Genomic DNA, 14223 nt, shown 5'->3' on the forward strand with positions numbered 1-14223 from the left:
CTCACCTCTCTTGTGGCGCATTGTTAGGCTGCGGAACTCCCTCCCACCAACCTAGGTAAAGGGACCCCTGATCGTTAGGTCCAGTTGTGGCCGACTCTGTGGTTGCGGCTCTCATCTCGCTTTATTGGCCGAGGGAGCCGGCGTTCAGCTTCCGGGTCATGTGGCCAGCATGACTAAGCCGCTTCTGGCAAACGAGAGCAGCGCACGGAAACGCCGTTTACCTTCCCGCCGGAGCGGTACCTATTTATCTACTTGCACTTTGACGTGCTTTCAAACTGCTAGGTTGGCAGGAGCAGGGACCGAGCAGCGGGAGCTCACCCCGTCGCGGGGATTTGAACCGCCGACCTTCTGATTGGCAAGTCCTAGGCTCTGTTTAACCCACAGCGCCACCCGCGTCCCTCCCACCAACCTAGATGTCTTTAAAAGAGGGTTTGTCTTGCTTTCCTCCCTCTGGAACCTGCAGTCAAGGGGTGGTGTGTGTTGTTTTTGCTTCGATTCTTAAATTATTTTTCTGTGTGTGTATGTGTGTCTTTTGATAAGCGGAAGCAGAAATGGTTCCTGCAGGCCAAAGCCTGCAATTTTGCTGTCCGCCTTTTCCCCATGTTTCACCCAAACCCATCCTTACTGGGTGGTTGGTGGAAAAGAGGGGAGACAGTGGTGGCTTATGTAACACGGTTCCTTCTGGACTCAGAAGCAACGTTATGCAACCGGCTCTTAGTTCTCTGAGTCGCTCAGATGGTGGTACCCGACTCCACCTTGGTTGCCATGGTGACCAGCATCTCTCTCTCTCTCTCTCTGTGCAATGTGTTTTCTTTCAACAAAGGTCCCCTGCATTTCTTCGTCTTTCAGTCTTATTTTCTGCTCCGTGGAAGAAGGAGCCCTTGACACAGAAGGGTCGATAGCAGCACGCTGTAATTGGCAGCCATTTCCCCAGCTCCTCAACACTCAAATCGCTCCCTCCCTAAGTGACTTGTGGATTCGCAAGGATGGGAGATGGGGTCGGGGGGGTCAGTCCTTTTGCAGATTTTGAACTAAAGGTTAATCTGGCGTGGGAGTATTGGGTAGGCCTTGTTTGATGGCTTCAGCGCTGCTTTTGGACCAAGGGCCAAATTGCCCTGGTAGAAATCCATTGGGGGCCACATTCCAGCAGAAGTGGTTGGGTTGTGGGGTAAATTTGATTTAGTTCACACTGAAAGGTTGATCTGTCCAATCTGAACTTTCTGAAATGATACGAGGACAGAAAGTCATGTTTTGAAATTCACACATAATTCAATTTTGCGATGTAATCTTCTCCAGCCAGCCAGTTGATGCAAAAAATGCCTGTATTGTGGGAAATGGTGCATAAAATGCATATCAGTGCAAATAACATCAAAAACGTGCAGTACGTTGAGGAAAACTGCTTGCAAAAATGTGTTCATTAGAATAAATTTGTACTTAAATGCTGATTTGAATTTTCAGGAGGATTTAAAAGAAAGGCTCGCATATTGCTGGAGAAAATGTGGAGGAATGAAGATTGAATAAATGAGAAACAGGCCACATCTACACCTTGCATTTAAAGCTTTATCATTCCACTTTAAACAGATACGGCGTTTCCCAAATAATTATGAGAACTGCAGTTTGTTTAGAAGGGTGCTGAGAGTAGTCCAATTCCCCCCAGAGAGTTGTAATTCCCAGAGTGGTATAATCATCAATCCATCTTCATAGGAAAACCTGAGAATCGTAGTTTTGTTAGAGATAAGTGCCGCAACCCGAGTTGGCCACGACTGGACCTAATGGTCAGGGGCCCCTTTACCTTTACCTTTTAGGGACGCGGGTGGCGCTGTGGGTTAAACCACAGAGCCTAGGACTTGCTGATCAGAAGGTCAGCGGTTCGAATCCCCGCAACGGGGTGAGCTCCCATTGCTCGGTCCCTGCTCCTGCCCACCTAGCAGTTCGAAAGCACGTCAAAGTGCCAGTAGATAAATAGGTACTGCTCCGGTGGGAAGGTAAACGGCATTTCCGTGCGCTGCTCTGGTTCGCCAGAAGCGGCTTAGTCATGCTGGCCAGATGACCTGGAAGCTGTACGCCAGCTCCCTCGGCCAATAAAGCGAGATGAGCGCCGCAACCCCAGAGTCGGCCACGACTGGACCAAATGGTCAGGGGTCCCTTTACCTTTACCTTTTAGAGGAATAGGGGATCTGCTAACATCTCTCAGCACCCGTAACAAACGACCGTTCTCAAAATTCTTCGGAGGAAGACCTGAGTGTTTAAAGAAATGTCCTCTATGGTGTGAATGTGTCCTGAGAGAACCAAAACTAGCAGATCCTTGTGTTCCTGGATTGTGCATGAGAAAGGCGGAAGAGCGCCGCTGGGGTGATAAGTTGGCAATGTGGGTTTCCCCCCCCGCCCGTGGGGCATATTGCCTGGCTTTTTCCAGTGTGTCTGGTGCTTGTGAGATGGGGAAGTCCAGAGCGTTCTGTTCCACCTCCGCCCTTCTCCCTCCTCTGCTCAGCTCTGCTCGGCTTGCTTCTAATCATGTTGACTCTAATTAGTTAATTAAATAAGGAGGTCTCCTAGAAGTCTGGCCTCCCTACCATGTTTCGATGGGGGCCTCTGGGACTGTGTTCTCGCCACAGTTTGGCAAGGATCCCATGTCCACTCGATGATTAGCCAGTTTTTCCTACCAGGGGGTGGGGACACACCATTTTCTGGGAATGTTTTATATGGGGCAGGGAGAGAAGGGGTTGAAGGCTTGGTTGGTTGGCATCCATCTCTCCCCCAAAAGACAATGGAGCGCCGTATTTTTCGCTCTATAGGACGCACCGGACCATAGGAGAGGGAGAACTGGAAAAAAAATTCTCCCTCTCTCTGCTCAGCGCCCCTTCAGCGAAGCGGGAGGAGAAAGGGAGCCCCTTCCATTTCTCCTCCTGCTTCGCTGAAGGGGCGCTGTGCAGAGAGGGAAAACTGTGCAGCGCCTCTCCAGTGAAGCGAAGCCTGGAGAGCAAGAGTGATCGGTGTGCACCGACCCCTCTCGTTCTCCAGGCTTCAGGCCGCTATCCGCAAGCCTTCGGAGCACGACGGGAACTCCTGCTGCGCTCCGAAGGCTTGCGGATAGCTGCCTGAAGCCCCCGGATAACAGTGGGAGTTCCCTGTGCTCCGGGGGCTTCAGGCGGCTTCAGCGAAAGCAATGTGAAGCCTCTGGAGCGTGGGGGGAACTCTCCCTCTGCGCTTTGGAGGCTTTGCGTTGCTATCGCTGAAGCCAAGGAGCCTGCATTCGCTCCATAGGATGCACACACATTTCCCCTTCATTTTTGGAGGGGAAAAAGTGCGTCCTATAGAGCGAAAAATACGGTAGTCTGAATCCCAGAAGCCAGAACAGCAAGAGGGATTGCTGCTTTCGCTGCGCAGCGATCCCTCTTGCTGTTCCGGCTTCTGTGAAAGCAATGCAAAACCTCCTCAGGGCAGGGGGAACGTCCCCGAGGAGGCTTCGCTCGGCTATCCCAGAAGCCAGAACAGCAAGAGGGATCGCTGCGCAGCGAAAGCAGCAATCCCTCTTGCTGTTCTGGCTTCTGGGATAGCTGCGCAGCCTGCATTCGCTCCATAAGATGCACACATATTTCCCCTTACATTTTAGGAGGGGAAAAGTGCTTCTTATAGAGAGAAAAATGCGGTACATCTCCAGAGGTGAAGTCAAACTGCTGCATTTGCAGCAGCAAAGTGACCTCTCTTGGGCCCAAGCCTGGGCAGTGTGGCTGGAGGCTCTGGGCTGCCCAGACAACAGGCAGGGGTGGAGGAAGTGGGGTGCGGTGGATGCAGGTCGCCCCAGGTGTCATCACTGAGGGGGGTGACAAAATGCCGGGCAGCACTCAACGCGGGGCCTGCAGCATGCCCAAGCCACCTCCGTAAGTGACTCGTGGATTTGCAAGGATGGGAGATGGGGTTGGGGGGTCAGTCCTTTTGCAGATTTTGAACTAAAGGTTAATCTGGCGTGGGAGTATTGGGTAGGCCTTGTTTGATGGCTTCAGCGCTGCTTTTGGAGCTAGGGCCACATTGCCCTGGTAGAAACCCATTGGGGGCCACATTCCAGCAGAAGTGGTTGGGTTGTGGGGTAAATTTGATTTCATTCTCACCGAAAGGTGGATCTGTCCAATTTGAACTTTCTTAAATGATACAAGAACGGAAAGTCATGTTTTGAAATTCGCACATAATTCAGTTTTGCGATGTCTGTCCTGGGAGAGATGCGGTGGCTTGGGCGTGCGCAGGCTCCCCGCTGCCCAGACGGTCCGCCTGCTGCCTCCTCCCCAGCTGTAGGGCGGCTGAGTGGGGGGAGACAGGCCCCTTCCTCCGCTTCTGATAAGACCCCTCTCTCAGCCTGGCTGATGTGGCCCAAAGGAAACCAGAGCAAGACGTTTGGCACCAGCTGGGCTGCAGGAGTTGCCAGAAGGAGGTGGACAAGGCGCCATCCAACTGCCTTAGGGACTCCACTATGGATTTGTGGAGGGTCTACTCCTGAGCCTTTTCTCAGGACGTCCCACAAGGCAGTGGAGGTTTAGGGCCAGAGTTCTCCTTCTCCTAGATGGGCTCCCTTCCCAGGTGGATGAGCCCCACCTTTCCCTCACTTCCCTTTATGGCATGGGCAGAAACCGCCTTCTTGACATTTGGCCTTCTCGGTGGTGGCACCCACCCTGTGGAACACTCTCTAACCAGGTGTCAAAGAGAAGAACAACGACCAGACTTTTAGACGACATCTGAAGGCAGCCCTGTTCAGGGAAGCTTTTAATGTTTAACAGACCACTGTACTTTAAAACTTTGTTGGAAGCCACCCAGAGTGGCAGGGGAAACCCAGCCGGATGGGCGGGGTATAAATAATAAATTATTATTATTATTGGTCTCATCTGCTCCATCCGCCAGAGCGGATCTTCGCATGCCGGGAAACTCACTGAGGGTTTCAGACCCATCGACTCCCCTCGCCTGATTTAGCTGGCCAGTCGAAGTCGTTTTTCTTTTCACGATCTAGCAGAATAATTTTTTTACGAAATAAATAAAAAGATAAGTACAGTGGTACCTCGGGTTACAGACACTTCAGGTTACATACGCTTCAGGTTACAGACTCCACTAACCCAGAAATAGTACCTCGGGTTAAGAACTTTGCTTCAGGATGAGAACAGAAATCGCGTGGCGGCGGCAGCATGAGGCCCCATTAGCTAAAGTGGTGCTTCAGGTTAAGAACAGTTTCAGGTTAAGAACGGACCTCCGGAACGAATTAAGTACTTAACCCGAGGTACCACTGTAGTTGTTTATCTCTGACATCTGGCGGGAGGGCGTTCCATAGAGCGGGTGCCACCACCAAGAAGTACCCGAGGTACCACTGTAAATAAACTTTCCAAAATGAATAGCAGATTACAGGTAATTTAGGCAACATACCCTTCTGTCAAGGGCTTCCCCCTCTTCTCCCCCAAGTTTCCCTCCCAGCCTTAGGATTCCCCCACCCCAAAGATTTGGGGTTTCCTGCTCCTCTCTCATCCTGGGGGAGAGAGATGCCCCTTCTCTTATCCGCAGGAGCTGAAGTTTGGAGAAATCTCCTCAGAGCATTCTGTGTGTTGAGACAGAGATTTAGAATTTTAAGTTTGCTTCGTGCTTTCCTTTAATTTATTTAAGAGGCATTTTGCCGTCTGCCCAGGAGATTTGGCACTTGAGTTTTATTTTAGTGTTGTATATACTTTCAATATTTTTTTGCTTTGAGTTAAGTTCTGTTTGACGTGACCTTGTGCGGCTTCCACGCTGCGTAAAGCTTTTGTGATGGTCCGATGACTTGTATACAAATGGATCTGTTCTTATTGGAGGTTTTTTTAAAAGTGCATTTGGACTGATGGTTTGTGTTCTTTGTGGTTTCTGTGCAATTTGTTTTCTTTCAACAAAAGTCCCCTGCATTGGCTTTATTTTAATTTTTTAAAATCTCTCGTCGTTAGGAGCCCAAGAAACTCTGGTGTTCTGACAGTTTATAATAAACATAATCCTCTGGGCTCCCTCTAACAGCAAACTCAAGTCGTGGGTGGAGACAGGATTGGCACCAGGGATAAACAGGAATGGGGCCGTATTGGCACGCACACCATGTTTGAAGCATTAAGTAGTGCAAGTTTTGAAGTACAGGCAGTCTGGTGTAGTGGGTAGAGCGCTGGACTGGGGGAGACCAGGGTTCAAATCTTCCCACTCAGCCCTGACGCTTGCAGGTGGAAGGTGGGGTTTGTTATTGTCTCTCAGCCTTACCTTCCTCACAGGGTTGTGGTGGGGCGAGGAGAACTATGTGCCTTGCGACCGTGAGCTACTTGGAGGAAAGGTGCAAATGGAGTAAATCATAATTTAAGAAGCCAAGGGAGTAAAACAACAGCAGACACTAGATCTGAGCGCAATCCAGTCAGAAAAGAAAACTGAGAAGTGGAATGGAATGGAATGTTCCTGCAGGGTTAGCTGGCAGCTGGACCAAGAACATTCCTATTAGAAAATTGGTATTGTTATAATGAGGCTGCTATTGGAACGATATTGCAATACAGTCATATCTCATGTTACGTCCGCTTCATGTTACATTCTTTCAGGTTACATCCCACGGCGACCCGGAAGTACCAGAATAACAATAACAATAATAAAATCTTATTTATATCACGCCCTCCCCAGCCGAAGCCGGGCTCAGAGCGGCTAACAACAGTAAAATGATACAACATTCTAAAATCATTTCATTATAAAATCAGTTCAAATCAGATTAATGGCAACCATTGGGCTAGAGTTCTGTGAAGATTGCCAAAGGCCTGGTGGAACAGCTCTGTCTTGCAGGCTCTGCGGAAAGATGTCAAGTCCTGCAGGGCTCTGGTCTCTTGGGACAGAGCGAAAGGGTTACTTCTGGGTTTCGCTGCTCGCGCATGAGTGCAAAATGATGTCACGCACATGCGCAGAAGTGGTGAATTGCAACCCGTGCGTGCACAGACGCGCCGCTGCGGGTTGCGCTCTTTCCGTGTTGCGAACGGGCCTCCGGAACGGATCATGTTCACAACCAGAGGCACCACTGTGAGAGACAGAGAGAGAGAGGAGAGAGAGAGTGTATATAAACATATATGAACAATCCTGTTACACACACACACATACACATGCACACATATCTGAACTGCAGCAAAATTTTGCAGCGCGCCGTCGTGTCCTAATGACAAACGCCAGTGGTTCAGAGCCCACCATCAATTTGGAAGCAAAACGGAACACCCTCCCTGCAAAAAAAACCCACAGTAGTTTTTACATATTAATTTATTTCCTTCAGCTTTATTTACTGTGGGGAGGGAAGAGGGGATCCCCTAGGAACTCTCAGGACTCTTCTAAGTAATTACTGTTTCCCCAATTATTTTTTTGGGGGGAAGCCATGACTGTTGTGGTATCAAAGTGCTTTAAATGTGTGGGGTGAATGTGCTCCATGTCTTTTCATCTGTAGCACAGGAATCGGGGACCCGGGGATAATGACACTGGTCTACCTCGCAGGGTTGTTGAGAGGAATTCTCTTTCAGGGAACCCACGTCGACCCCACGACCCCAAAGAGTCTCACGCACTATTGTGTCATCCCCCCCCAACTCCTCTCGATGCAGGAATCACGATGTTCACCAGCATCACGGACGGGCTCCTGTGTTGCCTGATGGGCAAGACCCCCAATGCCGTGGGTCCCCTGGAGAGCGTCGAGTCCAGCGACGGGTTTAGCTTCGTGGAGGTGAAGCCCGGCCGGGTCCTGCGGGTCAAGCACCTGGCCCCCGCACGCCCACCGGGGGCCGAGGACACGCCCCAGACCGCGGGCGTCGTGCACTGCAAACGCCGCATCACAGTCTACCGCAACGGGCAGATGGTCATCGAGAACCTGGGCGACGCCGTCCGCGCCGACATCCTCCACTGCCAGAACGGCTCCGAAGCCAACGGCACGATGGAGCTGGAGGTCTTGGACACTGCTGGCACCGGCGCAGCCACCCCCTCGGCCAACCCCCCCGGTCCTGGCCCTGCCAAGCGCCGCCGGCGGAAGCCGAAGAAAGTGGTCAACGTCGACTGCACCAAGTTCATCACCAGCTGCAAGGGCACCCACAGTGACGTGGTCCTCTTCTTCATCCACGGCGTGGGGGGCTCTCTGGACATCTGGAAGGAGCAGCTGGACTTCTTCGCCAAGCTGGGCTACGAGGTGGTGGCTCCCGACCTGGCCGGACACGGGTGCAGTTCGGCCCCCCAAATCGCCGCCGCCTACACTTTTTACGCCCTGGCGGAAGACATGCGGGCCGTCTTCAAGCGCTACGCTCGGAAGAGGAACATCCTCATCGGACACTCCTACGGGTAAGGACGAGAGGAGGGTCCCGAACCCCGTTCATTCCATTCCGTTGAATGCTGGTTTCATTGGAGCGGGCCGGGAGTGTGTGTGTGTTGATTTCTAAAGCTTATTCTAACCTTCCTCGCAAGGTTGTTCTGGGGATTAAATGAGCAGGGAGGGGAGAGCCGTTTATGAGCTTCACCACCCCCCGCACACTCCATTTCACTCTGCCCTCCATCAAATGTCGGTTTTGCTGTAGGGGATTTCTGCAGCTTATTCCAGAACTGGAGACCATCCTTTGAGAGGAGGGAGAATTTAGCTTAGGTATATTTCGAAGGGAGCAGTAGGTCGGAGCGTATGAACCGAAAGAAAAGAGACGCATCACTGAAACCGTTTTTTAAATGTAAACATAAGTGAAAGGAAGAAGACGGAGACTGGGAAATGTAAGCGAGGAAACGCTGTTTGGCAGCACAGTGATAAAAAGGCTGCAATGTGAGAAAAACCAGAAGAGCCCATCTAATGCTGTATTGTGTTTTTAATATTTGATTGGGAGCCGCCCAGAGTGGCTGGGGAAACCCAGCCAGAGGGGCGTGGTATAAATAATGAATTATTATAATATATTAATGCAGCCTCCTGCCCCCACAGTGGCCAAAAATATTTGATGTAATGGATGTGTCCTCTCCCAACTTCAGACACAAATTCACAAGTACACTGCAGGTGACCTGCATGAAGCTCATGGACCATTGTTAGTCTGCAGACGACAGTTTATTATTATCTTCACCATCATCCCAGGAAGCCAGGCATAGGGGCACCTTCTGTTATTCCCCCCACTCAGGAACGTGAAGGTAGACTGCTCTTGAAAATGGAGGTTCTTTCAACGCACATGAATAGCAGTTGTTGGCAAGCTTCCTCCTTTCTGGCTTTGGATATGACCCAGCTTACTCATAACTTGGTGTTCTGGACTACAATTTCTATCATCCAGGGTGGGCTCCATCATCATCATCACCATTATTATTATTATTATTAGTAGTAGTAGTATACCACCTTATAACTGCAAGTCTCAGGGTGGTTCACAACATAAAATCACAACATAAAAACACAAAATATATAATAAAAATGAAAACAACCCGGAATATTAAAATACAATAGTCTATTAAACATTAAAAGCTTCCCTAAACAGGGCTGCCTTCAGATGTCTTCTAAAAGTCTGGTAGTTGTTGTTCTCTTTGACATCTGGTGGGAGGGCGTTCCACAGGGCGGGCGCCACCACTAAGAAGGCCCTCTGCCTGGTTCCCTGTAACCTCACTTCTCGCAGGGAGGGAACTGCCAGAAGGCCCTCGGAGCTGGACCTCAGTGTCCGGGCAGAACGATGGGGGTGGAGACGCTCCTTCAGGTATACTGGACCGAGGCCATTTAGGGCTTTCAAGGTCAGCACCAATACTTTGAATTGTGCTCGGAAACGTATTGGGAGCCAATGAAGATGTTTCAGGACCAGTGTTGTATGGTCTCGGCGGCTGCTCCCAGTCATCAGTCTAGCTTCTGCATTCTGGATTAATTGCAGTTTCCAGATCACCTTCAAAGGTAGCCCCACGCAGAGTGTGTTGCAGTAGTCCAAGCATAACTAGAGCATGCACCACTCTGGCGAGACAGTCCGCAGGCAGGGAGGGTCTCATACTGTGTACCAGATGGAGCTGATAAACAGCCGCCCTGGACACAGAATTGACCTGCGCCTCCATGGACAGCTGTGAGTCCAAAATGACTCTCAGGCTGCGCACCTGGTCCTTCAGGGGCACAGTTACCCCATTCAGGACCAGGGAATCCCCTACACCCGCCCGCCCCGTCCCCCAAAAACAGTACTTCTGTCTTGTCAGGATTCAACCTCAATCTGTTAGCCGCCATCCATCCTCCAACCGCCTCCAGACACTCACACAGGACCTTCACCGCCTTCACTGGTTCTGATTTAAAAGAGAGGTAGAGCTGGAATATTTGAAAAAATATGATAATATTTAAATCTTAGAATAGCTTTGGAAGTGGATAAAGGCGGTAGGGTTAGAAGTAGAAGATAGTGTATTTTATAAGCAATAAAATGTGAAGTTTTTTTATGGTTAAAGTAAGTGTGGGAAAAAAGATGGTTAGAAATTATGATATATGTAAAGTGCTAAAGATGAAGTAGAATGATAGGTGGGACTTGGGGAAGCCCACTTAACAATGTTTAGAAAAATAAGGATATGACAAGAATTTGTTTGTATTATTTGTCTTTTCTGTTTGTGTTTTTATTTGTCTTATAAAATGAATAATTTTTTTGAAAAAAATATAAAAAAATAAAAGAGAGTTAGAGCTGGGTATCACCCACATATTGATGGACACCCAGCCCAAACCCCCTGATGATCTCTCCCAGTGGCTTCATATAGATACAGTGGTGCCCCACAAGACGAATGCCTCGCAAGACGAAAAGCCCGCTAGACGAAAGGGTTTTCCGTTTTTGAGCTGCTTCGCAAGACGAATTTCCCTATGGGCTTGCTTCGCAAGACGAAAACGCCCCTTTTTCTAAGCCGCTAAGCCGCTAATAGCCTTTTAGCCGCTAAGCCGCTAAGCCTTTAATAGCCGCTAATCCGCTAATAGGGTTGCTTCGCAAGACGAAAAAACCGCTAGACGAAGAGACTCGCGGAACGGATTATTTTCGTCTTGCGAGGCGCCACTGTATTAAAAAGCATGGGGAGAGGACAGAGCCCTGAGGCACCCCACAAGTGAGAGCCCAGGGGTCTGAACACTCATCCCCCCCACCCTCCAACTTATTGCACCCTCCAACTTCCCTGCTTGCTTCTTCCCACAGAGTCTCCTTCTGCACCTTCCTGGCGCACGAATACCCAGATCTGGTCCACAAGGTGATAATGATCAATGGCGGAGGCCCCACGGCCTTGGAGCCCAGTCTCTGCTCCATCTTCAACATGCCTACATGTGTCCTGCGCTGCCTCTCCCCCTGTCTGGCCTGGAGCTTCCTCAAGTGAGTAGACATCTTCCTTTTCGGGGGTCTCTGGGGGCCCCAAGACAAAATGCCAGGCCCCACAGATCTGCCACTCTGCATTTTTACTGAGTATAGCAGGAGATGAAATACCACAAGACAGGAAAGAAATGGTTCTTTTATGCAACTGCAGCAGCCCCGGTTATTCCTTGCAAAGAGCTGGAAAGGGAATTAAAGGTAAAGGGACCCCTGACCATTAGGTCCAGTCGTGACCGATTCTGGGGTTGCGGCGCTAATCTCGCTTTATTGGCCGAGGGAGCCGGCGTACAGCTTCCGGGTCATGTGGCCAGCAGGACTGAGCTGTTTCTGGCGAACCAGAGCAGCGCACGGAAACGCCGTTTACCTTCCCGCCGGAGTGGTACCTATTTATCTACCGTATTTTTCGCCCTATAGGACACACTTTTCCCCCTCCAAAAATGAAGGGGAAATCTGGGTGCGTCCTATGGGGCGAATGCAGGCTTTCGCTGAAGCTTGGAGAGCGAGAGGGGTCGGTGCGCACCGACCCCTATCGCTCTCCAGGCTTCAGGAACACATCCGCAGCCTAAGCAGCCCTGCGGGAGGTCCCGCCGGACAGACATCGGCCAGCCCCACAAGCTCGGGGGAGAGCAAGGAGGTGCAGCGCCGCCATCCCGCTGTTCCTCGACCTGGTTCGGTTTCCCAGACCTGGTTTTTTTGGGGGAAATAAAGGGGGGGAAATCCTTTATTTCCCCCCCCAAAAAAACTAGGTGTGTCCTATGGGACGGAGCGTCCTATGGGACGAAAAATACGGTACTTGTACTTTTGATGTGCTTTCGAACTGCTAGGTTGGCAGGAGCAGGGACTGAGCAACGGGAGCTCACCCCATCGCGGGGATTTGAACCTCCGACCTTCTGATCGGCAAGTCCTAGGCTCTGTGGTTTAACCCACAGCGCCACCCGCGTCCCGGAAAGGAAATTACATACCCACAAAAGAGGATTGGCTATATAAATTTACAGCATTTATAGAACTGGCAAAATTAACTGCGGCAATAAGATATCAAACACATCAGAAATTAAGGTCACAATGGTTGTGGTTTGAAGAGTATATGAGTAAAAACACTGCTCTAAAGATAGCATGTTGATATGTTTAGACTAAGGTCATAAAGCTGTCTTGATAATATCATAGTATATTATAAGAAATAATGTAGTGGGACATGATTTGCAATGTAAATAAGAACTTGAATGAAAAAATGACAAGCGCTGGTAGAGGGAAGTCACAAAGGTGTATTATCATCCACCTATTTTATTTACTTCTTAACTTTTTTCTTTCGTTTTTCTTCTTATCCTTTTTTGTTGTTATTTTTTGTTGTTATTATGATATTACGGTTGTAAGTGTATGTATATTAATGTTTGTATGAATGTCTAATCAAATTAATTAATTAATTTTTTATTATTATAAATGTTTTTATTAGCAATTTCAACATAACAACATATCAAAACGTGTCATATTCATTATTTCCCCCCTTCCCCTCAAACCCTCCCTCAAACCCTCCCTCCCCCCGATTAATTAATTACTTTAATTAATTAATTAAAAAAAGAGACCTGTCATTCTGCATTCCACGGCTCCTGAGCATGATCTGTCCTCACTGGGCTGTTGTTATATGTGTGTGTAGCTTTTATTTTTAAAGTAATTTCCTTTTGCGTCATGTCTTTTTTATAGTCTAAGCCCTGGGTTTGCTTATTTCCTTCTCCCTCCCGGAGTATATTCCTTTTGTGCCATGTCTTTGTATATTGCCTTCATTCCTTTTCTTTCTTTCACTGATTTCTCAGCAGCCCTGGGAGTCTTTGTTTGAAAAGCCGAAGAGAATGATGACAAATCCTCCCAAGTATTAAACAAATGAATAAATAAATAAATGAATAAATAAATATCCGTGCTGAATTAACCCTGCCCGCTTGGTTCCCCTTGCAGGGCTGGCTTTGCCCGCCAAGGCGCCAAGGAGAAGCAGCTGCTGAAGGAAGGGAACGCCTTCAACGTCTCATCTTTCGTCCTGAGAGCCATGATGAGCGGCCAGTACTGGCCAGAGGGGGATGAGGTCTACCATGCGGAGCTGACCGTGCCTGTCCTCCTCGTTCACGGCATGCACGACAAATTTGTCCCTGTGGAAGAGGACCAGCGGATGGCTGAGGTAAGGCTTTTGCAAACATGCCCTGAATCCCTGTGAAATCCCACTCCATTTAAAAATTAATATGCAAAGGTTTAAAAGGCACAAGGAGATAGGATAATAATATATCAAGGATGGAATAACAAATAAAGCGAATAACGCAACAATAAGAACAATAATAGTAGGTAAAGAAGATCACGCACGGGTGGAGGGGAGGGAGGTGAAGGGATTAATTGAAAGATTGGCATAGTATTTAAGAGATTTAAATTTTTATAAAGATTCTATAAGGAAAGCAGAAAGCAGCAAGAAATATCAAGTAAAGGTAGCAGAGAGGAGATCAGTGTAAATGAAAACATGAGACTTGTGTTTTCTTACATATGGTTTTATTTTGGAGTTGTCTGCTTATTTTGGAGTTGTTTGTTGTAAAGAATGTCTATTATGTGAATAAAATGAAATAAATAAATAAATAAATGGGGGGGGGGATGAAAAGGAAGAAGGAAATGCCACTCCAATCCCCTGACTTTCTCCTTGCCTGGGAGTGTTTCTTACTGTAGAATTCTGCAAAAGTAGCAACTTCACCTCTGGCCAGAGAAACGGGATAAAGTTTTCTGGTGTGCCTCAGGGCACTTGAGTGCTGTTCAATTCTATGGTTATATGCCTAGAAACGGGGAACTCCTGGAGGGTCATAAGAACCTGAAATTTGCACCAGCTGCAGCCTAAGGCAAGCTGTTTAACAGAGGGGCGTATGCCAGTTCTGCGTAAATTGGCAAAACTACGCAGAAT

The 14223-nt window shown here is 48.8% G+C and overlaps 1 protein-coding gene across 1 annotated transcript in view; it reads left to right on the plus strand.

The window, feature by feature from the left end:
* Positions 1-14223, plus strand: part of ABHD8 (abhydrolase domain containing 8) — a 31881-nt gene that overhangs the window by 14667 nt on the left and 2991 nt on the right. Inside the window, exons 2-4 of the mRNA XM_053372514.1 lie at positions 7602-8325; positions 11133-11303; positions 13248-13464. Coding sequence (XP_053228489.1) covers positions 7610-8325; positions 11133-11303; positions 13248-13464 — 1104 coding nt within the window. The 5' untranslated portion in view covers positions 7602-7609. The remainder of the gene's footprint in view (positions 1-7601; positions 8326-11132; positions 11304-13247; positions 13465-14223) is intronic.

Source organism: Podarcis raffonei, chromosome 18 (assembly GCF_027172205.1).
Source record: "Podarcis raffonei isolate rPodRaf1 chromosome 18, rPodRaf1.pri, whole genome shotgun sequence".
NCBI lineage: Eukaryota > Metazoa > Chordata > Lepidosauria > Squamata > Lacertidae > Podarcis > Podarcis raffonei.